At 46.7% G+C, this 27,029-nt stretch overlaps 2 protein-coding genes across 6 annotated transcripts in view; one reads left to right on the forward strand and one right to left on the reverse strand.

Moving 5' to 3' along the window:
- Window positions 1-27,029, reverse strand: part of LOC119450655 (uncharacterized) — a 78,384-nt gene that overhangs the window by 12,313 nt on the left and 39,042 nt on the right. For all 5 annotated transcript variants that reach the window (XM_049666115.1, XM_037714167.2, XM_049666114.1 and 2 more), the window contains 2 exons: window positions 22,044-22,279; window positions 10,710-11,041 (listed from right to left, as the gene is read on the reverse strand). In XM_049666115.1, the coding sequence (XP_049522072.1) occupies window positions 10,710-11,041; window positions 22,044-22,279 (568 nt within the window). The remainder of the gene's footprint in view (window positions 1-10,709; window positions 11,042-22,043; window positions 22,280-27,029) is intronic.
- On the forward strand, window positions 23,094-25,885 carry LOC125944789 (protein GVQW3-like). The gene has a single exon (XM_049666116.1). The coding sequence runs from the start codon at window positions 24,318-24,320 to the stop codon at window positions 25,371-25,373; it is 1,056 nt and encodes a 351-aa protein (XP_049522073.1). The 5' UTR covers window positions 23,094-24,317; the 3' UTR covers window positions 25,374-25,885.

The raw sequence follows: 27,029 nt of genomic DNA on the forward strand, positions 1-27,029 counted from the left end.
AGCCAGCATTAAATGGGCTCCTTGATGCCAGGTGGCGCTAGTTGTCCGTAGTTGACGCGGTCCCTAACACACCCGCGCTCCTAAATAATGCGTCCTCGCATTACGCTAATCTGTCATGAAATCTTCGAGCCAATGTGGTGGCTTTCTTTGTCTGGGCTGGTCATAGGCAGCCGTTGGGGCTTGAGTAAATTGGGTGGTGTCGCCTTGCATTTGTGAAGTTGTGTCCTGCGTTTACTCATGAAAGCACTTCAACTGTGTTGCGGTAGCCAACCTTGTTTCTGTGCGGTTGTTCTTCGTTCTGGAAATAGTGTACGTTTCCTTGTTGCGGCGAGTTATCGGATATGGTCCATCATACCAAGGATCAAACTTCCCAGCTTTTACGGAAGTCTCGCACCATACTTAATTGCCTACTTCATACAGTGCTGGCGGGTGATTTCGGTCGTGCTTGGCCTTCATGCTACTTTGGTAGACTGTTATGTTGTCAAACGCTTCTTGCCTGGCCTTGTCAATGTCTTCTTGGGGCTCTTGGATGTCTACTTCCAGTAGGTTGTCAATTATGCTGTAGGGCTGCATCCTAACCGGTTTCTGGACGGTGAATTCAATTGTGTGTTCGACATGTCTGCACAGGCCCATGTCGTTCTTAGGGTGGGTGAAAACATCAATGTTGTGTAGCAGAGAAGCCTTCAACATTTCTGTTTGACTCTCCGTGAAGTAAGTGGGAACAAGTTTATGTTGAATCAATTGGGCGACTTCTTCTGCTGATGGTAGTGTGGGTGCTTCCCGTGCAAATGTTGCCTTTGCGTCAATGGCTCCACTCACTTTGATGGTCTGTCGAGGAAAATTCTGCTGGATTGCAGGTTTGCTTCGATATCTCGATGCTTTCATTCTTTGTGAACTTGTCTGGGCTTTGAAGTTCTGTTACAAAGTTTGACATCGATGGCTGTGGTTCCAGGACATTATTTGTCAGTTCGTACACATACTTTTTTTTTCCGTTTCGGAATATATTCGATCGTGTGGATGCCGTTGTCAAAGTGCTCAATGTAGTCAAACGGAATGGCTTGTCGCAAGTCGAGGCCTACCATCACCTCACAGGGAAGGTTCTTGATTACTTTTGCTTCCAATGTCACGCAAGCGGCACCAATAGCAATGTTCACTTGAGTCACACCAGTAGGTTTGCATGAGTTGCCGAATGGACCGCCCAATACACAGTCCACGTCCATAGCAGCTTCAAAGTTGTGGTTTTGTGCAAACTGTTCATCAATAAGTGTTACTGCTGAGCCTGTGTCCCAAAGTGCATGTGACGCGATGCCATTTACATTGGCTTGTAGCAGTACGATCCTGCGCCCACCTGTGTCTGGGATGGCGACACTGTTGATGCCTTGCGGTGAGCTTTTCGCTTGACGTCGTCGCACTGCTGCTGTTGCTTTTTCGTCTTCTGTGCATGTGTCTGGATAGGGGCAGTTTATCGCTCTGTATCCTTTCTTTTTGCAACAGGCACATGTGTCGGCCGGTAGACGTGTGTATTTCGGTGTCGTTGTGTTCACAGAGTCGGTTGTATTTGTCGGAGCTAACACGAGAAAGCTCCAGCCCTGACAGCGTTGAGTTTTCGAACTGATTTTTTATTCTCGCTCTGCACCTGCCGCACGGTTGAATGCAAACTTCTTCCTTGACAGGCGCCGCATGCTGAGGCGCTACAGGGCTCCCCCCCGTAGAGTATGAGCCATAGGAGTCGCCCAATGAACGTGCTTGGATGTGAGCATCCAGACTGGAGATTGAAGCTCTGCGGACACGAGAGTGGCAATGTATGCAGGTTTTAGTCGATCGACAGCCACGACGTCTTCACGGCCGTTGATGTCCAGCATGAACGTCTTAGATGTACGATGGTGTACGCGAAATGGGCCATCATAGGCCGGTGTGAGTGGTGGCCGTATTTGGTCACGCCGAACGAAGACGTGACTGCAGTCATGCAGATCCTGGCTGACAAAGACAGACTGGGGGTGTCGGTCGGCAGGAATTACAGGAGCAAAGTCGTGAAACGTGGTGCGCAGCTCTCGAATGTACGTGGAGGCATCATGAGTGGAAGGGGGCGACGACGGCTCAAAGAATTCCCCTGGAAGACGCAGGGACACGCCATAGACTAGTTCGGCTGATGAACAGCCGAGATCCGTCTTCAGTGCTGATCGGATGCCCAGAAGTACGAAGGGGAGGTGATCAAGCCAACGTTCTCTTGGCTGGTGAGCAGTGAGGGCAGCTTTCAGTTGTCGTTGAAGCTGTTCGACCATGCCATTGGCGGAAGGATGGTAGGCAGTCGTGTGAATGTGTCGAATGCCCAAGATATTGCCAAGTGCGGCGAAAAGGGCTGATTGAAATTGACGACCGCGATCGGTGGTGACGACAGAAGGGCATCCTAAGCGTGATACCCACCCATTTGTGAAAGCCTTAGCCACTGTCGGTGCTGTAATGTCGGAAATGGGAAACGCTTCCGGCCATCTGGTGAAGCGATCCACACATGTCAGTAGGTAACAGGCCCCTTGTGATGGTGGAAGAGGGCCGATGATGTCGAGATGGATGTGGGAAAACCTTGCATCGGGAGGCCAAAAGGGGGATGGTGCCGTGACCGTGTGACGGTGAATTTTAACATGCTTGGCACTGAAGGCAGGTTCGCGCCCAGCGTCGGACGTCAGCATCGATGCTTGGCCAAAGGAAATGAGATGTGACTAGCTTCTGGGTCGCACGAATACCCGGATGGCTCATGTTGTGCAATTGATCAAAAAGTGCACGACGAAAAGCTGTAGGCACGAAGGGCTGAGGAACAGACAGTAGACGTTTCGCACGTTACTAATGAGATAGAAAATGGAAGCAGGCACTTCGTGAAAGATAGAGACGTGGATGAAGAGCGAAGACTATGCAGCTCAGCATCGTTGCTCTGGGCAGCTGCTAGCTCTTCCATGTCTACTGGTGGCTCGGTCGACAAGGCATCGATGCGTGAGAGTGCATCAGCGGCGGCATTTTCTGGCCCGTGGACGTGTCTGAGATCCACGGTGTACTCGGAGATAAAGCATAGTTGACAGATCTCCCTTGCAGTGTAATTGCCAGTGATTGCGATGGAAGGCAAACGTCAGGGGCTTGTGGTCTGTAACGACGTAAAAGTCCCGGCCCTCCAGTAAATGGTAAATGGCGGAAATGTTTGATGGCGAGGTACACCGCAAGGAGTTCTCGGGCAAATGTACTGTATTTTACTTCCGGTGGTTCGAGTTTTTGCGAGAAAAAACCAAGGGGCTGCTAACCTGATGCGTGCTGCTCGAGAACAGCGCCAACTGCCACACTCGATGCATCGGTGATAAGACGAATTGGGGCACCAGGAACAGGGTGTATGAGCATGGTGGCGTCTGCCAGCGCCTTTTTGGCAGTGGCGAAGGCAGATGCAGTGGCGTCGGTCCATTCCAGTGGCGCAGCCGGGTCTTCTTTTATGGCTAATAGGTCAGTCAAGGGCTTTAGGAAAGTGGCACACTTAGGAAGAAAGCGGTGATGAAAGTTTAGTAGGCCCAGGAATTCTCGGAGTCGTTTCATTGATGTCGGGGTTGGAAAGTCTTGGATAGCCTTCACTTTGCTGGCGAGCGGTTGGATACCCTGTGGAGTGACAAGGTGCCTAAGAACTCGATTGTAGCGACGCCGAAGACGCACTTATTGGGATTAATGATGAGGCCGTAATCATCCAGACGGTGAAACAGGGTGCGCAGGTGGTCTTCATGCTCAGGGCCCGATGAGCTTGCGACCAGGAGGTCATCAAGGTAGGCAAATATGAAATCGAGACCTCGCGTGACCTCGTTGATAGTGCGCTGAAAAGTCTGTGCTGCGTTACGCAGTCCAAAAGGCATGCTTACATATTCGAACAGACCAAATGGGGTGGTGATGGCCGTCTTTGGAATGTCAGAGGGTTCTACAGGCATCTTATGGTAAGCCTTCACTAAGTCAATCTTAGAGAAGATCGTGCACCCAGCCAAATTTGATGTGAAATCCTGTATGTGAGGAAGTGGGTAGCGGTCTGGTAAGGTGTGGGCATTGAGAGCGCGGTAATCCCCACATGGTCTCCAATCGCCAGAATGTTTCTTCGGCACCACGTGGAGTGGCGATGCCCAGTTGCTGGAGGAAGGCCGCACAATGCCAAGTTCAAGCATGTGCTCAAACTCACGGCGGGCGATGGTGAGGCGTTCTCCAGATAGTCGATGAGGCCGTGTAAAAACGGGAGGTCCAGTGGTCACAATGTGGTGAGTGATGGAATGCTTCACCGGTGACTCTCTGGTGTGCGGCTTCGTGATGTTGGGGAAGTCAGCGAGTATTTTTGCATACGGCGAAGCGGGTGTGAGAGCTCTAAGTCTCGTTGACGAGGAAGTGCAGAGTATACCGTTGATGGATAGGTGCGTGTTGAGATCGATGAGGCGATTAGCATGCATTGACCACAGCAAGGTTGAAAAAACTGAGGAAGTCAGCTCCAAGAACAGCTTGCGAGACGTCAGCGAGGATGAAAATCCAACGGAAAGTACGGCGTAGTCCAAGGATCAAGTGTAAGAGAGCGTTGGCCATATGTGGGAATGGCAGAGTTTTTGATCGCTTGGAGTGGGCAGGTCTGTTCGTTGCAATCGTGATCTGCACAGGAGGCCGGTATGACGCTAACCTGGACTCCTGTGTTGACGAGGAAGCAAGCGCCAGTGATCTTATCAGAAACATAGAAAAGGCGGCATGACTTTCGACTAGTACCATTTGCCGCCGTCAGTGGCCGGTCGTCGCATTTCCCAACCAGGAGCACGGGCGAGTGCACTTGCGAGCAGAGGCCCCAAATCGGTGGTGGTACCAGCACATGGTCGAGGACGAGCCGTCCTGTGGCGCGTCGGTTGTCTGAAGTCCCGGAGAGCGTGGAGACGTCGAGGAGCGACTGTGGAACTGGAACCTGGATGCCGATCGGCGATGCGCAGGTACGAAGTCATCGAGACGTCTGACAAGGGCGTCCAAACGGTTCTCGATGCTCGCAAGTGTGGGGTCTGCAGTGGTGGCCGGTGGCGACGTGGTCACGGCAATGAGGCTATGTGCCCGCGAGTAGTCTGCCACTCGATCAGCCATTTCAGTGAGCGTGTCTACTGGGACATCTCTTGCAGCGACGAGGACCGGGACCATGCTCTGCAGTAAGCGCTGGAGGAACAACTCACGCAACAGCTTCTCCTCTTGAGGGGCGGAGGTCCAGCCAATGAGCTGGCGCATGCGTCGCAGGAGCTGGGATGGGCGACGGTCACCGAGCTCTGTGGCCATGATGAGCTGTTGGAGTCTGCTGTGTTCAGACTTGGACTTGCAGGAAATGATAGCTTCCTTCAACGTGTCGTAGGGATGGCTCGGGTACAGCGAAGCTAAAATATCTGCGAAGTCTTCGGCTACGTCCGGAGGTAAGGAGGACACCAGATGCCAGTACCTGGTCTGTTGGCTGGTGATTTGCCGTAGACGGAAGTGCACCTCGACCTGCAGTAACCATGTACAGGGGCTGTTTGGCCAAAATGGGGGCAGGTTGACGTGTTGGATCGCAGCCACCGCAGCACTGCTAGGTCTGGCGTCTTCTTTGGCATCAGGACCGATAGGCTGGGTGGAAGAGCCGGCGGGATCCATGAGGGATGGCTGGGGTTGCATGTTCTTTATCGGGTCACCATTAACTGTCGGAGCTAACACGAGAAAGATCCAGCCCTGACAGCGTTGAGTTTTCGAACTGATTTTTTTATTCTCGCTCTGCACCTGCAGCACGGTCGAATGCCAACTTCTTCCTTGATGGGCGCTGCATGCTGAGGCGCTACATATTTCTTTCGGTCGGCTTCAGAGTTTTGCTGAGTGTAGGAGGCTTTCTGTCGTCGTTGAGTCCAACGTCTCGCCGGTCTAGTTGTTGCACGTACTGCAAGAACTGGCTGATAGTTCCGCGTCGGAGGTCGTGAAAGGCTGCCAACATTGGCTTTGCACTTATTGAACGGACTCCCTGTACGAGCCAGTCGACCACGTCGTCGTCAGACAGTTTGTATTAACCACGTCTGATGTGCTGGAGGCATGCGTACATGTAGTCCGTCATGCTTTCATTTTCTCGCTGTGCTCTTGTGTCAACGTAAGCAACCCATTGGCAAAATAGTAGTGGCTTGTCGAATTCCGTTTTCAGCGCCGTCGCCCATGATGTCCAATCATTGTACTGGTTTCCTGTCGTTTGGTGCCAAGAGGCTGCACGGCCCCTAAGTCGTGAAATGCCTGCGTTTAGGGTCGCTGCTTCCGTCCATGCGCAACAATCACGCATTGATTCCACCGCGGTGTTCCACTGTTCAAAATTGTCCGACTCGGTTCCGGAGTACGTCGGCAAAGTTCCTGTTAGGTCCAGTGTTGTTATTTGCAGTGTAACGCTGGTATCACTGTCGTTCGGCGCGCTGGATGCTGTTCCCAACTGTCTTTCGAGAAGTCGTGCCATCATTTATGGCGTTGTATTGAGCATCGCAAGCTCCATCGTTTCGCTCGCGTTCGGCATAGTTCTGTTTTCGTCGTGGTCCGTCCGCATCGCCAAGCGAGTTGTAAAAGGATTGTCTTCGAAGTTACCTTGTGGTGTCGTTAGCTGCAGATCGTTGGTGCCGGAGCCTGCTTCATCCGTGATCAGCATAGAGTTTTTCACTTCGGTGTGATAGCTTTCCATGCTGGTCATCGTTGCTGGCTGCACTCGGTGCGGCTCGCCTCGGTGGGGACAGCCTCGCCTTCTCGCTTCGTCTTCAGTTTCCTGTCCGCCTCAGGTTCGTTTCGGAGTCCTCGTCTCTATGTCAGCCGTGTGCGATGATGACACGCTTCAGTTGGAACAAAAGGTTATTTATTCAAATTAAATACTAGAACTTAGCAAGCTTAACGATGCCATGTGCTTTGGCTCGGCACGTTGCTCCCGAATCTCCCTCGTGTCCGCTCTCGCAAGCCAGCATTAAATGGGCTCCTTGATTCCAGGTGGCGCTAGTTGTCCGTAGTTGACGCGGTCCCTAACACTAGCAACAGCTTAGCCAAGCCACGTAAAAGCTAGGTGATCACAAGCTCCGCTGTTCACTCCAGCCTTGCACCACTAGTGCAAGCTGCCCACATTTCTTTAATAAGTATGAGCTATTTGGCAAGATGGCAGCAGCACCCAGCTGGCAGCCACGGTTAGGAAAGTCTCAGAAGGTTCACAAAGAAAGCTTAGCTTAAGAAAGATTTCTGAACAAGGGTATTTCTAAAATACTGCGCTCTAAGACGAGTGTGACTGAAATGAAGTCACCGTGAAGGCGTCCAAAGGTTTCTTTACACTTAATGAGCCAAATTTTTCCTGAACGGTAACTGTGCCTTGGACCATGTGAAAGGTGACATTACCCGGGGTTTCTTTTTTTTTCTTGAGCAAGCTCTGGGCCATGCTAGTACAAGGGATACAGAACTGTAGAACAAACGGCACAAACAACAAGACTGCTGAGTGGCAGTAAGTTGGAACCGCAGCCAAAGAGAAATACTGTGGGGGAGCGAGAACAGCAAATGGACAACCAATGGCATGGATATATCTGTGGCTATGGGTGCTCCGTCGACTTGCACGTTGATGATGATAGCACACTTTAGGTTATGTTTTAGGTTTTACTAGTGAGGCAGCATGAATGGAACAAGGTTTTCGTTCTTATGCTTCCGTTGATGCAGGCTTCATGCACTTTTATGCTAAGATGCCGTTTTGAAGCAGGATGCTGAAGAGGATTGCTCACGGCGCAATTTTCCTATTGGTGCAGCTGTTTCACCATTGCAGTTATCGATTAGTGCTCCGCGAAAGTAACTCAGCAATTAGTAAAAAGTACTCAAATATTTTTATATTACTTCCCTCCGAACATTTATTACCATTGCATAGCTACATATATAGAATAAGCTGGCCTGGCTCTTTCGATGCGTCCTCTGCAGACATTCACATGCTTATGTTCACTAACTATTGCTTTTCAAAGTTTTTTTCGGTAACCTTCCCTCATTTCTCGTGAAGACATCTGCAGCGACACAGAAAAGTCGCTCAATGTGTGCTCTAAAAAAACTGAAAAAATCATCCGTGGGCGGTTTCCTGACATCAAAATGGAAAGTGGCTATTGCTATTGAGCCATATCAACGCCTGTTCAATTTGTCAGCCAACATCTGGTGCAGTCAGAAGAAGAGGCAACGAATACTGAGTGTCCCGAATTATGTGTCTGAACATGCGCTTCCCAGGCTGCTGCATGGACTGCGTCATCTCTTACACCTTGGCTTGTTAATAAAGCAACTGATTACATCCCAGTAAACCCCAAATGCCTCAGCAATGTACAAATCAGGTCCTAATGCCCAAGTCCAAGAGCGACATCTGCTAGATGTAACAGGCCAGTATGCTTTTGCGAGAGAAATCCAGGACATTTAAAGTATGATGCTTTGACTTAAAAAAGAGATGGCCTATAGATCTTATCACGTGACTTCGAATGTATGTTGTAGCAACGTAACAAAGAAACCTTTTTCGGACCACATATGAATAGTTGTCTTTCCAGAGGCCTTTAGTTCCAGTTTCCCCATGACAGAGCTACGAGTTCACATTTGTTCAAATTATACTTCGAAACTATCATGTCTACATCTCATATGTGTACTTCTACTCTGCCTATTTTCCGATGCAATTTACTATGCAAACTTTCATTAATTCAATATGTTACTTGTGCCAGGCGGTAGGTCTGGAACAATGATTACACTGTAATTCCTCGTCATGGGCGTATGCACATATGCGTGCACGCAATGTATTTTATCTTAAGTGTGTCGGCATTCCACCCATTGCACCTGTCACACAGCATCTACTTTGAACATAATATTCAGTATAACCAACGCTCTGCAATAGGAACCTGATATGTAGAGGAATCACGCAAGGTTTTCTTTTTCTCAGCAAGGTTATTGACATTTTATGTGCAATGTACGTTCTGCCAATAAAAACTATTGCCATACATTCAGGAGAATGTGCAAAATTTAATTTTGGTAACGTACTTACAGTGCAAAAATGTAGCAAATATGTATCCAGCAATGACTTGTATGTAACATCTTCTGAGCCTAAAGAAACAGGACTTTTGACAGAACCACCAAAGTTAACATTACATAAACTAGAGCTATCCGAACCTCTTATGTCCAACTGAAACATCTACAAGACATCCAGGCAATGTTCGTTGTTTATAGAGATATTTAACTGGTTACTGAAAAAAGTAATTGAATTAGCATGCATTACAGAATAAAAAAAGTAATCAATCAATTAGAAAACTACCAGGAACTATAAGTGATTGCAAGTAATTAATTACATATATAATAATTATGTATAAATCTGGTACCGATTGGCCTATCAAGTAATCACCTTTGATTACAGAGTCTCTGGGATTGGCCCGATTTACTCAGCAATGAACCAACCAATAGGCAGACAGGAAACAAAGGGTTGGGAGATGTTTGGAGCTGATACCGTATAGACTTGTGCAAGGGCTGCACCCCAAACCCCAAGCTAAAAATTTGGAAAAATATTTCCAATGGAGAAGCAATCGCGTTCGGTGCCCCGATGCCGCGTGCTCGCATCGACGAATTTCCACGCACTGCGTACTTCTGCGTGCCACTACTAGATGGTGAGAGCCGGGGTGTGCACAAGAGCCGGGGTGTGCACAAGATCCGTGGTGTGCAAGTCGCTGGCTGCACTGGCACCATTTTGACCAAAAGGTGAGGTCCCGTGTGAGGTCCACACCTCATCAAAATTGTGGGAAAAAAAAAGTGTTTTACACGAGTCTATATGGTGACCATAAGTCCTCACATCTGATCACATGGGTTTAAAAGTCAAGACGCAACGGGTCTTGGCAGTTCAGCTCGCAGATGCATGATTTGCTACTGGAGCACATGGTACATTATATCACTGTATGGACTGAGGCCGCTCTCACTGTCGCGAACAAGCGAGGCCAGTAATTTTGTGGAAACCAGAATCACTGCTATTGCTGACAGTACAATGCAGCAAACACATTTTTGTTTTATTTGTGTGGGTGTCCTCAGGGCATATCAAGGTGTGCGAGAAAGTAACCGACCGAATTACTTCTAATTTAGAAGCAAGGCATTCAAATTTCCCTCCAGAATGTAGGAGAGGAGTGTGCTGATATGAATATATCAAACCGCTTCTAAGTAGATTTTAAATTCAATCCAATTTGATTGACTTTTTAAAGCGAAGTTTTATATGTCTAGGCAAAATCGTATATGGCTAGGTGAAATCGCCTGTGTACAGAAAACTATTATCAGCATTGGCTCGAGTGTCCTCGTCGTCTTTTGCAGCTGGCTCGTTGGCGCCTTGGGTTGCACTCGTGCTTGTGCTCGGCACGCGCTCTTGCCACTGCTCCCGCGTTCGTCGTGGTCTTCTTCCACAGCTTCTTCGAGAGCATCCAGCGTGGCTGGATGCTCCGACATGGGTATCACGTGTTACAATGACGCTCACGCAATGAAAGAAATCTGATGATTGCCCCTTGGCAAAGGGCACAAACACTTACAGAGACACAACTTCGAAGCTAACTACTTCGAAGCCATTCAAGCAGTGGACAGATTGGCCCTGCTTGTTCCCCTGAGCCTCCAGATTAGAAATGCGAAGCTTTTCAATAATCGTGGTGGCTCTGGAATGATACCCTTTTTTTTGAACCTACCGAAAATGCAGAGACGCTCTATGCTGACATTCTGTTGAAAGCCTTGGAGGAGCACTTGCTGCAAGTCTCGTGATATCGCGCCCAGCCACAGCTGGAGCTCTCGTAGCTTGGGTGTAGAGGTCAGGTAGCGTGAGAGTGCATAAACTGCGATTGAGCTGGAATTCTCGTCAACCCGGAGGCTCAGTGAGGTCACGTAGTCCTCGCCGTACAATGACAATGCACGGCCAACTTCTCTCAGGTCGGCGCTGTACAGGCAGTCTACAAAGTTCCCTGTGTCTTCGGGCTCCCAAAGAGGAATCAGCTTATTCATGGTGCCGTTGCTAGATGTACACCTGGGCCGAAAACATTGATTTCGTCACAAACTTGGTGAAAATAAAGCTCACATGACCATGAAATGCCCCTCCTAAAGTTCATCGTCCAACCTGCAGTGCATCAGTCAAATGCACTGACCCTATACCTGAAAATTTGCGAATGGCCAACATCCATCTGATTATTTCGCTAAAAAGCTCAACTGATCCTCCATGCAAAGTGGTCGCTAGGCTAGCTCATTTGTGACGACTGCTTCATTTTTTTTTATTACACCATCAGGGCCAGAGGCATTACACAGGGGAGTGGTTATACAATCAACAAGAAACAATAAAATGGGCAGTAGGTTAAAGTGCATACAAGAAACTTGGCTACTAATACAATCTTAGTGAAATACTAGTAACGAAAAAAATATGCTTAAAGCAAATGACAAAGCAATGAACAAAGTAATAAGTAATATGCAGTGGGTAGTAGAAATAATGGCTACTTATACAATGTTAGCTAATGCTTGGTTAAAGGCATGGTTATCGTTTGTTGAAACAAAGTCAGCAGGAAGGTGGTTCCATTGTTGTGATGTACGAGGAATACATTAAATGAATTTTCTTGTTCCAAAAAATAGTCTCTACCTTGTGACGATGATCAATGCGATGTGAAACGAATATGGGTTGAGGAATGATATTGTTTTGCAGTACAAGGTGATGGTATAACTTATGAAATAGGCAGACAGGATAGCTTTCATGGCACTTACGCTCACAGTTCGATTGTAGTTACATAAAATGAAACGAACAGAGTTATTCTCAAATAGTTCGACAGATGTAATAAGATTGTCATGATATGGATACCAAACTGCCAATACATATTCTAGTTTCGAACGTATTAGTGTTTTACAAAGCAACAGCTTTAGGGTAGACAGAGCGGAAGTAACCTAATGTCCTATTAGCATTGTTAATTATGTAACCAGTATGAACATTCCAAGTGAGATTAGTTGTTAGGTGAATGCCAAGGTATTTGTAAGAGTTGACAGATTCAAGAGCAGTTATTTAAGTAATATGTAAGTCGAGTACAAGTTGTACAGATACCCTTAACACTTTACATTTATAAGTCTTAAGCTCCATTAATCATTTGTTACACGCGTTGTCTACGGTGTTAAGATCAGCTTTTTAACAATTTTATGTCATCGTAGTTGTTTACTTCCCAAAATATTACACAATCATCAGCGAACAGGTGAACATTACATGAGATTGTAGAAGCAAGATCATTAATATATATGAGGAATAAAATGGGACTCAGCACAATGTGGGACCCTGTGTTATTCCCGAGTTCACATCAGAAAAGGAGAGTTATAACCATTAGTGCTGACAAATTGTGAGCGATTAGTTAGAAAATACCATTCAATCCACTTAAAAAGGTTATACAGTAAAAGGTTTTGACAAACCTTGCCAAATGCTATAGAAAATCTAAAAAAATGAAATCGGCAAAAGATGACCCATCTAGTAATTATATTATGTAACTTACGTGCAAACAAGATCAGCTGCGTTTCACGTAAGCATGTCTTGCAGAAACAATGCAGTGCTGATGTAAAGAATGCATTAGATTCGAGGAAGTTGAGGAGATTACTGAATATATTGTGAGACGTCGGCCGATGCGATGCCTTTATTTCCGAGCAGCCGCCCGAGTCAGAGACGAAGCACCGCACGAGACAAAAGTTGATGATGAGTTGTATGTACAAATGACGACGACGATATGCACAAATAGCGCTCACACAAGATGATGAGTCGTATGTACAGATGACGAACAATGCGCGGAAGATGTGACAGGCGAAACACTGACGACACAAACCGGTGCAGCGTCGGCGAGCTTGGCAACGGTAGAACCTTTCGGCAGTAGTAGTGGCTCAGGAGTCGTATTAAAGGCTGTGAGGTTGGCATAGCCACTCGAGAACCGGACCAAGCAAGAAGCGATGGCGAGTCCTCGAGAAATGCAGCGCTGAGAAGGTACAACCAACGTGTCTCCGTCGACAATGTCTGTTGACTCAAGGGTAAGATCACGTTCTTCGTCTGGTTGGATAATAAAATACGCTGCCGCAATGAGGCTGGGACACGGGGAATCGAAAACGGGATAAGTCTCGGTGTCGCTGATGTGGATGCTTGGGTCGCCGCACGAAATTAGTGCAGAAGCAGCGGACAGGAAGTCCCATCCTAATATCATCTGATGAGCGCACGTCGAAAGCACCGCAAGTTGCACATGATGACGAATACCGTCTATCAGGACGCGAGCTGTACACTGCCCGGTAGGAAAGATAGGAACGTCATTGGCACCACATAGGACCGGACGAACATACGGCGTTTGCACTTTTCGCAGACGGAAGCACAGTTCACAATGTATAACAGAAATAGCGGCTCCAGTATCTACAAGGGCGTCGACGGAAACACCTTCCACACAAACTGAGAGCAAATTGACGGGGCGAGCAGGAGGAATTGGGACAGTCCGATACGATGCAGTTTCTCCTCCGAAAACTGCAGCCTCTAGTTTTCCGAACGGGTGTCCACAACATGGGAAGCAGCACGCAAGGGCGATGAGGAACGGCGGTAAGGTGAAGGAGAGCGACCAGAAGAGGTTGTGTACGGTCCGGGAACGTACGAATCTAGCCCTGGTAGCCTTTCTCGCTCAAAGGTGTCATAGCCTAGCCTTTCACCTGGGTGACGCCCGGGAACGTAGGAGTCAAACCTAGGTGCGCTGTCTCGCTCAAAGGTAGCATAGCCCCGCCTTTCATCTTGCTGACGCCGACGGCAGAAGCGAGAAATGTGGCCGCGAATACCGCAGTAGAAACAAACAGGGCACGACAACCGCCACGGAGAGTAGTACGGCTGTGCAGGAGTATTCGCTGCCAGCGAAGCTAGGGGGTCGCGGTAAGCTTCGGCAGGTGGAGACTGAACGGTCGAGGGAGGCCGGGAGGCAATTTCGGCATAACTTGGCGGACGAAATGGTGCGGTAGACTTGTCCATTTGGACGTTTGTCATCGACGCCAGTTCATCCTTGATGATGTCACGCAATCCAGGAAGAGCGGGGCGAACAGTTGCAAGCGTCGTAGGTCCAGAAAGATGGTCGTAAAGTTCCTCCCTGATGAGAGTGCGTATCAGGGCTTGCAACTCAGCATCACCATTGAGATGAGGGACGGTAGAGGCGCGTGGCAGGCGAATAGACTGGAGCGTGTCTAGACGCTGGCAGGCCGTGATAATATCCCCAACGCAGTTTGGGTTCTGCATGACGAGAGCATTAAAGGCGACCGTGTTGATGCCCTTCAGTATGTGGCGAACGCGATCAGCTTCCGCCATGTCACTCTGTGCGGGGCGGCAGAGAGCGAGGACGTCCTCAATGTAGGACGTATAGGACTCATCCTGCTCTTGTATGTGCGTTGCCAGCTTCTGTTTCGCGACTTCGGAGCGTCCAGAGGACATGCCGAATATCTGGCGAAATTGATGGGTGAATGATGGCCAGTCCAAAAAGTCACTTTCGTGGTTAAACAGGTCTTCGCAACTTCGGTTAAGTAAAAAGCGACATACCGCAATTTGTGCGTGTCGTCCCAATGATTGGCGTCGCTGGCTCTGTTGTAGTGATCGAGCCAATCTTCGATGTCGTCGCCGCGGAGGCCGGCAAAGACGGGAGGATCTCGGTGTGTGGTGTTCACCGTCCAGGTAGGCCCAGCGGGCGGAGCAGAGGTGGTAGCAGCGCTGGTGGACGGGTTGGTTTCAGCCATCACCGTGGTAGGCGAGAGCAAACGACGACCGGATCGGAGCTCCAGGGGAATCAGGAAAGTAAGAGGACGTGGGAATCGAAGCACTCTCCACCACTTGTGAGACGCCGGCCGACGCGATGCCTTTATTTCCGAGCAGCCGCCCGAGTCAGAGACAAAGCACCGCACGAGACAAAAGTTGATGATGAGTCGTATGTACAAATGACGACGATGATATGCACAAATAGCGCTCACATAAGATGATGAGTCGTATGTACAGATGACGACGACGATATGCACAAAATGCGCTCACAATATTACATTCTAGCATCTTACAACATGTGCTCGTTAGAGATATTGGCCTATAATTAGCACGAGAAAATTGAGTACCAGATTTATAGAAAGGAACCACCTTCCCGATTTTCAATTCTGTGGGTTTATGCATCTAAGGACTGTTGAAAAAGTTTAGTTAATATAATTATGCTAAGTTCAGAGGTATTTCGAAATTTACTACCTATAGAATCATAGCCTGGTGATCAATGGTACATTAAATTGTAACTCAGTCGGGCAACACCAGCTGCACCAACAGTCACTGAAGGCATGGGTAAGTAATCGCTCTGCATCATAAAACGTAAATGTAGTTCAAATATAACAGAAACATTTTCACTAAACTGCGTATTTAATGTTGTTGCACATTGGTCAGTAGGAACAGGTTCAAAAAATATTTCTCATGTTGAAAAAAAGAAATTTGTTTTTTTGTAGTTTTGTTAATGCTTAAATTATGGGGTTTTATGTGCCGAAACCACGATTTGATTATGAACCACACCATACTGGGGGACTCCGGAATACTTTGGGCTACCTGGGGTTCTTTACCATGCACCCCAATCTAAGTACATGGATGTTTTTGCATTTCGCCCCCATCGAAATGCGGCTGCAGTGGCCGGGGTCTGATCGCATGACTTCGTGCTTAGTAGCCCAACACCATAGCCACTAAGCAACCACGGCAGGTCGTTTCTTGCTAATGCTTAGCTGGGATACCACCTATGTATCAATATCTATATTGTCACGGGGATTCACGAGTACACGGGAGAGACGGAATCGTATATTAAAATATTTACAGGCTGCTGCTACCGCAGAATGGCTGACAGCATCTCATGGCATGTGCCGTGCTCTTTCGCTTTGCGTAGCAAAGCGGACCTTTACCAGCATGCTCATACGCAATGCCTCATAACAATATTTTGCATTTTTAGGCTGATTGCTATTCAGTCGAACCCACTTACAGTATTCAAGTGCCATAAAAATTGCATCGTTATAACCAGGTTGTTATAACCTACATTAAACTGTTTTTCAATAAAGGCTAAAACTGCATTCTGAATTGACTAAAGGCTCAACCTGCAAAATGCAAGAGCTTATCTGCGGGTAAAACGGCCGAAATACAAGAAAAAAAATGAAAATTCATGATGTCAAGACAACGCCTCCTCTAACTATATGCCAGTCAAACGGGCGGCGGGAGCACTGCCAAACCCTTTCCTACCCCTCTGTCAGGGCGGCCGCTAGAGGCACTGAGGTCTGACACTACGCTCCCTCCTCTGAAGGTAGGCCCAACGCCTCCATAAGCCGCACTCGTGGTGCTGCGGTGTTCTTATGATGTGTGCTTGCTTGTTGTAAGCTTACCGAGGCTTCTATAACGCTAAATACTGCAACCATACAGTATTGTTGTGTGTCGTTGTGCAGGAAGTCAGCGTAAAAAGGAGCCAGGTGTCTCGTTTCATGAGAAAGAGCAAGCGTGAGAACTTTCTGACAAAGAAAACCTATCATGCACTCGTTATAACAACGAAGTCGAATGTCGAGTGCATTCGACATCTGCTTCTTGTCAGAAAGTTCAAGTTTGTGTTGACGAGAAAAATTTGAAGTGACCCAATTAAATCCTTGTTTGGATTCCTGCGCAAAAGTGCTAGGATGTGCTGGATGTAAAAAGTGCGGTATACGGGCTGGAGAAGATGCTCAAGACGGGAATTGTTGCTGCTTCGAGTAGCAACGTGCAAAGTTCATCCGCTTTCTCACCCAAAAAACTAATTCCAGCTAACCAGCACTGAAGCGATGGAGAACCTTCTCAGTGTAGCAGAGAACTGTATGACCAATGCGCCAACACAATGCCGCTCGTTTCAAACCTGGACGTGGCCAGTGTAGCTTTAATAGGAGGGTTCATCGTTCGCGCGGCAAGTGAGCGAATCCCATGCGTAAATTCCATTTCGCTCCTGCAGGCGCCTAAAAGCAAGATTCCCCTACACGGTCTCATCGCTCACCACAACTGAGGAGGACTTTACTACCCGAACGAGGAACTGGTAAATAGTCTGAGAGGGCTTCGGAAATTTGCTGAAACCGTGTTCTACAACAGAAGCTCTATTGCTAAGCCGTTAGAAGTCTGCGTTGAAAGAAACGTATGGCCTCTCATGAACTTCCTGTGCTCCATTGCAAAAAGAGTGACGAAAAGCAAATATAGTTCTACATCTAATCACAAATAAGTTTGAGAAGACCATTTTCATAAACTATGTCGTTGGAGTGACGGACAGAAACAGGGCGACTAAGCTTTTTGAGCGGAAACCATTGTGTCCCGCAAAGTGTTGAAGCTATAACTGGAAAACTCTGTGAAGCCGTGATGTTGTTCTTCATACGGAAGTAGACAATGCGTGATCATTTTAGTCGCCCACAGTAAGGGTGAAATAAACACAGTTTATACTTGCGTCTCTACTAGGTGGCGTCCTTCATTTTTGCATGTTTATCGAAACAGACTGATCGCTCTTCTTCCCGCATGGGGCCGCGCCGGTACTTCAAGCTGCTTACGATTTACTTCGCACTGATGCGAAAGATATTTAACATCTACATGTGATAATCTGCTAGCAGCCACAGCAGATGTTTCAAATTTAATGCCCAAAATGTTGAACGAGAGGCCACTGCTGTGTCCCGCCCCCTTCCCGACCCATACAAGCGCTGCGCAAGTGTGTGTCAGAGCGTGACGCCGCCCATCAGTGAAAGTGCACAACTCCGCGGCAAAACGTCAACAAAGGGAGAGCGAGCCATCTACCTGGCATCTAGTTAGAGGAGGCATTGGTCAAGATTATGTGACTTACTCAGGTTTCAACAAGAAACCTAGAGAAAAAAATGTGGGCAGCTTGCACTAGTGGTGCAAGGCTGGAGTAAACAGCAGAGCTGGTGATCGACCTAGCTTCTTCCAGGTTTTACGACGCTTGGCTAAGTTTTGCTAGGAAATGATAAGTGCTGCTAGGCACGGTTTTCCGAATTGGCTTGCCGCTGATGCGCAGATTCTTGCTTGGCCGCACGACGCGCTTCAAGATGAGCGGCTTCTTCTTCAGGTGTCCGGATCTTCTTTGGTCATCCTATGTCAAGGCTACATGTACTCACCACAGAGTCGAGAGTTCTGCCGCCGTCGCTGCGGCTCCGAGCTTTATCTCCCCGGTGACGTCACAGCCAAGCTGCACCTCCACACTTGCCGGGGTGTGGCTGTTCGAAACCTGCCGAGCCACCGCCAGACGCACCTGCTACAATCACGGACACCGCGTGCGTTCGACGCGAACACGGGTAACACGGACGGTGGCGGAAGCAGCTCTGCACATTGCCCCGTTGGTGCTGCTACAATTTTTTTTTCTCTCTCTCTAGCTCTCATTTCCTTTTTCTCTCTCCCAAGCATAGCGCATGTCAGGTGCATGCTCTCCTTCCCTCTCCTTAACATTCCATGTAAAGGCAACATGTGCACGGCATGGAGAGGAGGCGAAGCACACATTGCTTCATGAAGTGGTTGCTAGGCAACGCAGGTAACGTCAATCACATCATCGCTCAGCGAGGTTTTGTTCGCGACACAGGGACTGACAGTCGGCTTAAACAGCTCCACTGTTAAAAAAATGTTTAGTCTTCATTTCTTCAATTAATCACTATTTTTCTTAATAGAATGGAACAACACAACCCGCTGGGGTTGCTTAGCTATGGTGTTGGGTTGCTAAGCACGAGGTCACGGGATTAGATCCCGGCCAAGGCGGCCGCATTTCTATGGGGGCGAAATGCAAAAACACTCGTGTACTTGGATTTAGGTGCATGTTAAAGAACCCCAGGTGTTCCAAATTACCCAATTTGACATAATACTTTGCAACATTAACTGGTTTCAAGCATGTCTCAAAGAAGAAACTTTATACTTATGACCGCTCGTTTCTCGCCGTTCCGTATGTCTCAAAGCACCCACATGTTTGACCTAGTTTTTACCACTGCGGGTTATGTAATTCACCATGTAGCAAACACACACCTTCCATAATTTGAAAAACTAAAGTTCCAGAAGTGTGAAAAAAGATACACTGGCCTTCCCTCACTAATAGAATAAAAGTGCACAGTTTTCATAGTTGGCAGACAAGAATTTCGAAAGCTATCAAGAAACTCGGGAGTGAATAAAAAAGTGGGTTATTTGTTATATAATGTCCATACCTTGCCAAAAGGCATGTCCTTGCATGCACCACGTTCGTCTGCAGTAATTTTTACTTCCGTATGCTAAGAAAAGTTAGGATATTTTTCCAGTGCTTGCAAAATTTCCCGAAAAAACTTTTTTCTTTTTTTTTCACAACTTCAAAATTTCCAAAAATTTTAAATCCCTAGTATTCATGACATTCCTTTGACATTCTCCCAAATTTGAAGCAGAATTACACATTTGTACGTCGCTCCATTTCAGCCATAACAGTGTTGGTGCACCACACCTTACTGCACGTCTGGACAACCACACGGCGTCGTGAAGACTGACGGACTTCGAACTTCAGTGACCTGACTGCCGACCAGTGGTGCCAACTACACCGCATGCCAGCAATTCATTCAACATTGTCACGGCTGTCACCCGTTCGCCGTCAGCGCGACGTCGATCGACGGGGTATACAAGCCGATTGGTCGTTCTGTACTCAAGCGAACACAGTGAAAGATTCAGAGTCGGGAGTAAACAAAAAACTAGATATGTATCAACTGACAACGATACACAAATTAATAAAATAAAATACTAAAACAAATGACAAAACAAACTAACACACCTGAACTTAATATAGCTGAATGATGATGACAAAGAAGTATAATGAGCAATTAACAGTAGATATATGAATGAAACAGGGCACGCATCAGATATACAAGAATACACTAAACAGTAGTTAACTAAAACAAAGTTCAAAAGAAAACAAAGTTCAAAAAGGCGGCAGATCCCACGTCCTGCGGGAATCGATGTCATGCGAAGCAGTGTGCTGGGAGCCTACCATATTAACAAAACGACCATGAGAGCACCGAGATGTAGGCGGCTCTTTCATGACCTACATGGCACGCATATGTCATGACATTTGATCTCATGAATCCTCATGAGTCCCTTTAGCTACACCTAAGAGATCTTAAAGCGACAGCCTTAGTCATGCTCATGACTATGACCATCACCCTTTAGCCGTTTCCTTCACTTAGTACCCCATCCGAACCCATTACATTGGTTTTTGAGTGTTAATCTTTTTCGCTGAGTCATTGTGATTTTTGCTCAGTCGTGCTCATGACTATGAATTCTACCAGTATCCTGTAGTGCTTCCTTTGCTTAGCAAACGTCAGAACCCATTTCAGTGGCTTTGAGTGTTAATCGTTTTTCGCTGAGTCATTGTCATTTTTGCTGAGTCAGCATGCTCATGACTATGATTTCTACCATCATCATTGAGTGTTTCCTTCACTCAGTGCCCACGTCCGAACCCATTCCATGGTATTTGAGTGTTAATCTTTTTTTGCTGAGTCATTGTCATTTTGCTGAGTCATGCTCATGACTGATTTGTACCATCATCAGTGAGTGCTTCAATCACTTACTGCCCACGACCGAACCCATTCCAGTGGTTTTTAAGTGTTAATATTTTTTTGCTGAGTCATTGTCATTTTTGCTGAGTCATGCTCATGACTATGACTTCTACCAGCATCCTTTAGTGTTTCCTTCACTTAGTACCCATGTCCGAACCCATCTCAGTGGTTTTTGAGTGTTAATATTTTTTCTCTGAGTCATTGTCATTTTTGCTGAGTCATGCTAATGATTATTACTTCTACCAGCATCCATTAGTGTTTCCTTCGCTAAGTACCCACGTTGGAACCCATTGTCATGACATTCACATCATGACATACCATTTATGTTCGTCATATACTCCTGTCATAGTATGCCAATTTTGGTACATACCAAGTTAACGAAACGACCATGAGAGCAAAAAGTCGTAGGCGGCTAGATGGGTAAATAGATACTGTCAAAGTGGCAAATATTCGCCAAGTAATGCTTCGCATTTACAAAGAAAACCAACGATGTCATAAGCGTGGCCAGGCAGCAGCAGCAAGTCCATAAACTGTGAAGTCGTCACGCAGAGCCTTCCCAAAGAATGTCGGCGAGCCGATCTTGTTGAGATGGATGCGATTGCAGGGCTAGGTTTCCCGGGAGTCATTAGATCTAAATGTCTTCTCTCAAGCAGGTTGAGCTAACTTGAGGCGAACTACTGTGAGCTTCGTTGCAGACGTTGGTTTGTCGTCTCGTACGTCAACTAGTTCCTCGGTGTTCCGACGTGGCTAGGCGGCCCAGGCGATACTGGACCGCACTAGCCCCTCGACTGCTTTTCAGCTGATTACAGGCTCAGACTGACTGACTTCTAGACTGATTAGCAGGGCCTAAAACCTGCGCTTAAATAGCCTCTTCTTTCCCTAGTTCTTTAGGTTGGGGAACGGCAGGTATGGGTGACAGTTCACCTAATTATCTCATGACTCCTCCCAAAAGTCTTGGCTGCGCCCCTTTTAATCAGGGGCAAGGTAACAGATGATTTCCCCCCCGTTGTCAGTGGTCGCGCCCCCACACTGCACCACACAGACACACACACACACACTTGGGTCCGTTGCCAAGCACAGAAGCAACAGCGGCCGCCGGCCATAGGGTGCCCGTTAATCGACGTGTTGCTGTCTCGAAAATATGCTGTACCATGAGACCACGACGTTTTTGGCACCCTTTAATCGGTGTGTCGATGACTCGAAACTATGCCGCTCCGTAACAAACGTATTTACTAATCACAGGTTGTATTTTCCCTTCACTGTAAAATTTCCTGCACCCTACCAACACAGCACAGCCATTATTTCCCCTATAACCAGCAATGTGTTTTCATGGCTCTAAAGCAGTAAGATGGTTTAGTGGTTCAGTCACAGCTCATTCTAAACATTATCACTATCGGCAGTCCAGCTGCTACCCAAAAGGAAAATCCTCTCACCTTGCTGCGGTCACAGCGACGTCTGTTTGGGTGTAGACGAACACCCCATGCAGGAAATCTGCATCATCGATGATGACATCGCCCAAGTGCAACTCTCGAAGTGATGGGGAGCTCTTGGATGCTGCCAGGAGACAATACACCATGTGGGGCGTGCATGGCCAGTCCAGGGTCAAGCGGCGCAGGGACGTCCCCCTCTTGAGTGCCTTGACCACAGCATCCATGCAACCTTCGAAACCCTAATAGAGGGAAGAAAATTTTTTAAAATTAAATTATGTGGTTTTACATGCCAAAACCACAATTTGATTATGAGCCACGCCAAAGTGGCTCTAGAATAATTTGGACCACGTTGGGTTCTTTAACGTGCGCCTAAATCTAGTTACACAGGTGTTTTCGCATTTCGCCCCCATCAAAATGTGGCCGCTGTGGCCGGGATTCGATCCCATGAGCTCGTGTTTAGCAGCCAAACACCATAGTGACTAAGCAACCACAAAGGGTTGAGGGAAGAACATTAAAGTCAGTTGTGCCTGTTATCAATGAGGAGTGGGCCCAGGTTTTTTAATGGTGAATGATGGGACAGGGCAGCGGACAGGGCAGCAACGACTATCTCATGAAGAAATCTTTATTGATAAATTGTTACCGCATTAATTATGAAAGATGAAATCAGCTGATTGAGTTCATTCTTGACGCTCTCTTTGAAAGGATTGCCATCTTCTTCAAAGGATAATAAAGGAAAATATTGCTACGGGGCGCTGCAGTAGCGAACAATGATGACAGGAATGAGGAAGACGACGATTGCCAACAGTCCCGCGCACGGGCTTCATCTGGATGCCTGTCTTCTGCCTGTTGTATATATCTTGTAAATATATTGTCAAGCATCTTTTCTCCCCGTAACATTTTGGTGGAGAGTGCGGGTTTTTCAAGTATCAAGACGGATTTACGCAGCGGGAGCTCCTTGGCTGCATCTACAATGCCAGCACAAGGCAGGGACGACAATGCTTTGGGCAGGTCACCAACCGTGCCCCGTAACAATATTAAGCAGAGTTCGGTCAATAGATTATTCGTTCAGAAAGCTATCATCGTTTTTCAGTAAGCCAATATATATATATATGACTTAGTTACACAGGAAATAGCACCAAAGCTCCCACTGGTTCTTTTAATTTGAATCGCCTGTGCCAGAATAGACAAGTTGAGGTAATCCTCCCTTGGCCTCTCTGTGAATCGGCCTGTGCTGACGTCACACCAGAGGTACCACAGTCCAAAATAGATGGCACCACTTCAATTTTCTTTTTTTTTTTTTTTTCTTTTCTCGCTTACAAGAGCTTTGTTCTTGCTACAAATTATTACGAAATTATAAATTTGTTATTACGAAATCTTTCATCTAGGTCCACTTAATATTTTCTTTTTGTATTCCTTCAACTCTTTCAGGGTCAGTGACGTACTGGTAAATTTTCAAGCTTCTGTCCCGCCATATATAGATGCTTCAGCCGCTGTACTTTGCATTTCGTCATTCTCACATTATTTATTGTACACAATCATGCGGTGTAACATGTATGACAATATCTAAAACCACTACTGTGACTACAGAAGAAAGCGCTGAGTGTATTATATCTGGTACAATATACAGGGTGTTCAAGCTATCACGCAGCACGATTTAAAAATAGAGGAACAGCGTTACGCAAAGCATACCTAGTGCATATTAATATGTTTCCAGTACAATGGAGTAGCCGCCAGTAATTTTTTTGTTACTGAGATTTAATTAGGTACTTGTAATTAATTATCTAACTCAAAAAGTACTGTTCTAATTATCAAAGTGTTAATGAGAAAATTGTAGAGCAACATGAAAAACTCCCGATACAGCTTTCTGTTGCTCAATACGTGCTACATAAATGTGTTTTTCTGGGGGTGAAAGGAGTCCGCGAATACACGCAGAATTGCTGCGCGACTGGTCGCTCAAGGCACTTTGCATGTATTCACGGGCTTCTTTCACGCTCGGAAAAACACTTTTATGTAGCATGTACTGAGCAACAGAAAGCTGTATCGGGAGTTTTTCATGTTGCTCTTCAATTTTCTCATTGACACTTTGACAATTAGGACAGTACTTCTCGAGTTAAATAATTAATTACAATTACCTAAATAAATTTCAGTAACGAAAAAATTACTGGCGACTACTCCACTACACTAAACAATACGCACTAGGTTTGCTTCGCGTAACGCCGTTCCTCGTTTTTTAAATTGTGTTGCATGATAGCTGGGACACCCTGTATAACTGCGTAAATGGCAATATTAACAGTACATGTCAAGAGCAATGTACGAGGTCTATTGGAAGAGTATCCGTCCTTATTATTATTTTTTTTTTGCAAACACCTGATGGTTATGAAACAACCGCGCTTGCATCAGCCGACCTTGAACCTTCGTGCACATGTGCCAATTTTTTCCAGCCTGTTGATAACGTCAGTCGCTGGGACGCAGCGTTTGAGTGAGATAGTATGCAGTGCTCTCGTTGGGTTTTTTATTGCAAGGGAAATGACAGAGCGACTGGAACAGTACTACTGCATCAAATTTCACCAGAAACTGGGCGACAGCCAAGTGGAAACCATTTGGAAGATTCAGGTGGCTTTCGGTGATGATACTATGAGCAGCACACAGATTAAGGTGTGGTACAACCGGTTTAAAGACGGCCGCACATCGGTGGAGAGCGAGCCAGGCTCCGGTCGGCCATCAACATGCCAAAATGACCAGGTCATTGCCGAAGTGAACGCTGTGGTGATGCGGGACCTTCGTGTGACTATCCGAGAAATTGCGGAAGAGGTGGGCATCAGCACTTTTTCTGCACATTCCATTATGACCGAAGATTTGGCCATGAAGAGAGTTGCGGCGAAATTCGTGCCGAAGCTGCTCACGGTGGAGCAAAAGCAACTTTGTGTTGAAGTCTCACAGGACATGCTGGATTCCACAAACAGTGACCCCGACTTCATGAACACCATAATCACTGGTGACGAGTCTTGGGTGTACAGGTACGACCCGGAAACCAAATCCCAGTCGTCAAAGTGGAAGCATTCCCCGTCACCAAGACCAAAGAAGGCCCGCCAAGTGCGCAGCAACGTCAAAGTGATGCTGACTGCTTTCTTTGACTCCCGCGGTGTGGTACACCACGAGTACGCACCACAGGGTCAAACAATAACCAAAGAGTACTACAGCGATGTCCTCCGTCGCCTACGTGATGCTGTGCGGCGCAAGAGACCGGAGTTGTGGTCAACAGGAAATTGGCACATCCATTACGACAATGCTCCTGCACATTCCTCGCACTTGATTCAGACTTTTTTGGCGTAAAACAGACTCCTGTAGTTCAAGAGGCTTCTTACTCTCCTGATATGGTCCCCTGCGACTTCTGGCTCTTTCCCAAAATCAAGAGGCCATTGAAAGGAGCACGATTTCAGACAAGAGAGGACATTATGGCTGCAATGACAGCTGAGCTAAACTCCATTCCGAAAGAGGCCTTCTCGGAATGCTCCCAACAATGGCAGCACAGCTGGGAGAAGTGTCTGGAGTCCCAAGGAGACTACTTTGAGGGTGATTAATCATCATACCGTATTGGTGAAGCAGCGCACTGACAAGGACAAAGTGGAGAGACACAAGCACGACACTCGCTGCTTCACCAATACAGTATGATGATCAATCACCAACTCGCCCAATTTTCCACATAATTGCACTTTGAGGGTGATTAGGTTTCCAATGCTCCAGTTATGCCAGTTCTTTTTTTCTTCAGCCAAAGGTCGGATACTTGTCTAACAGACCTCGTATACTCTCACAATCAGCACATCATAACTATACGGTTGCCCTCCTTGTTAACAAAATAATAGGCACCAGTTTTCCCCTCTCTGTCATTCCCACCGCCCCCCTTTTCTCCATACAATCTTCTAACACTAGACAAGTATCAGACGGCAATCTTAATTTGCCTACATGTTACAATTTATATGGAGATTGACTTCCATGGGATCAAACTATGGAATAAGAGACCCATAGAACTTAAGGTAGAAAGAAATTTTATATGTAGTTCTAAAATATTTCATTTACAAAATCAGTATTTGTAGAGAGTTTTTTCACATGTAGTCCGTGTTTTGCTTACATTACCTATTATGAATTGTATTGACTTCATTATGTACAAACCCTTTTAGTGTTTCAGTGCTTTTTTTTTTCGGGCTGTTTTTTTTTTTTTGGTCCTTTGCATTGCTGACATGTTTCATGCACGTTTCACTGGACCGGCCACTAGCCAATGTAGGCAGGCTATCGGACCAGATAACTTGTATCCATTTATTACACTTTTCCAACAAAGATTAATGATGAAAAAAAAAAAACAGCGTCAAAAGCATCTATAGACAAAAGAAGAAAACCTTAAAGCCCGGCATCACGAAAGTCATGCAGCAATGACACAGCAAGGATAATGTGCACTGCTCAACAAGGTTTCCTCTGCACACAACACAAGAAATATAGTTTGTCCGTAAACTTCTTACTGTTTGCAGATTACCGGGTTACCAAAGGCTGAGTGGCCAGGTTGGTGGCACCAACTGGTGGTGCAGAGTTCAACCCGACAAACACAGAGCTACTATTGCAGCAACCCAAGTGTATTCTACTTCACTGCTCGTGTAAATTTTCAGCAGCGGTGTAATTGTGAACACGCTGCCTTTTAAAATGGTTTATCGAAAAGAGCACTCATGGAACATGAAAGTATAAGGCATTGTGGTTAGACGAAGTGTCACAAGGTGTCACTACCAGCATCTGGTAACTCGTTATTACGCAAACACTGTTGCACCTACCAGAATAGCGGACTTCTTATTGACCCTTTTTGCGGAACAGTTTGTGCAAAAGAAACGGCCGCCGTACGTCGCCTCAGCAACCGCAGACAAATAGGAAACCATTACCGCTTCTACCTTGCTTCTCTCTGATTAGCTGTCAGAAATGCAACTGAGTTTTTGCTAACGCACTGTG

This window comes from Dermacentor silvarum, chromosome 4 (genome assembly GCF_013339745.2).
Source record: "Dermacentor silvarum isolate Dsil-2018 chromosome 4, BIME_Dsil_1.4, whole genome shotgun sequence".
Classification (NCBI taxonomy): Eukaryota; Metazoa; Arthropoda; class Arachnida; order Ixodida; family Ixodidae; genus Dermacentor; species Dermacentor silvarum.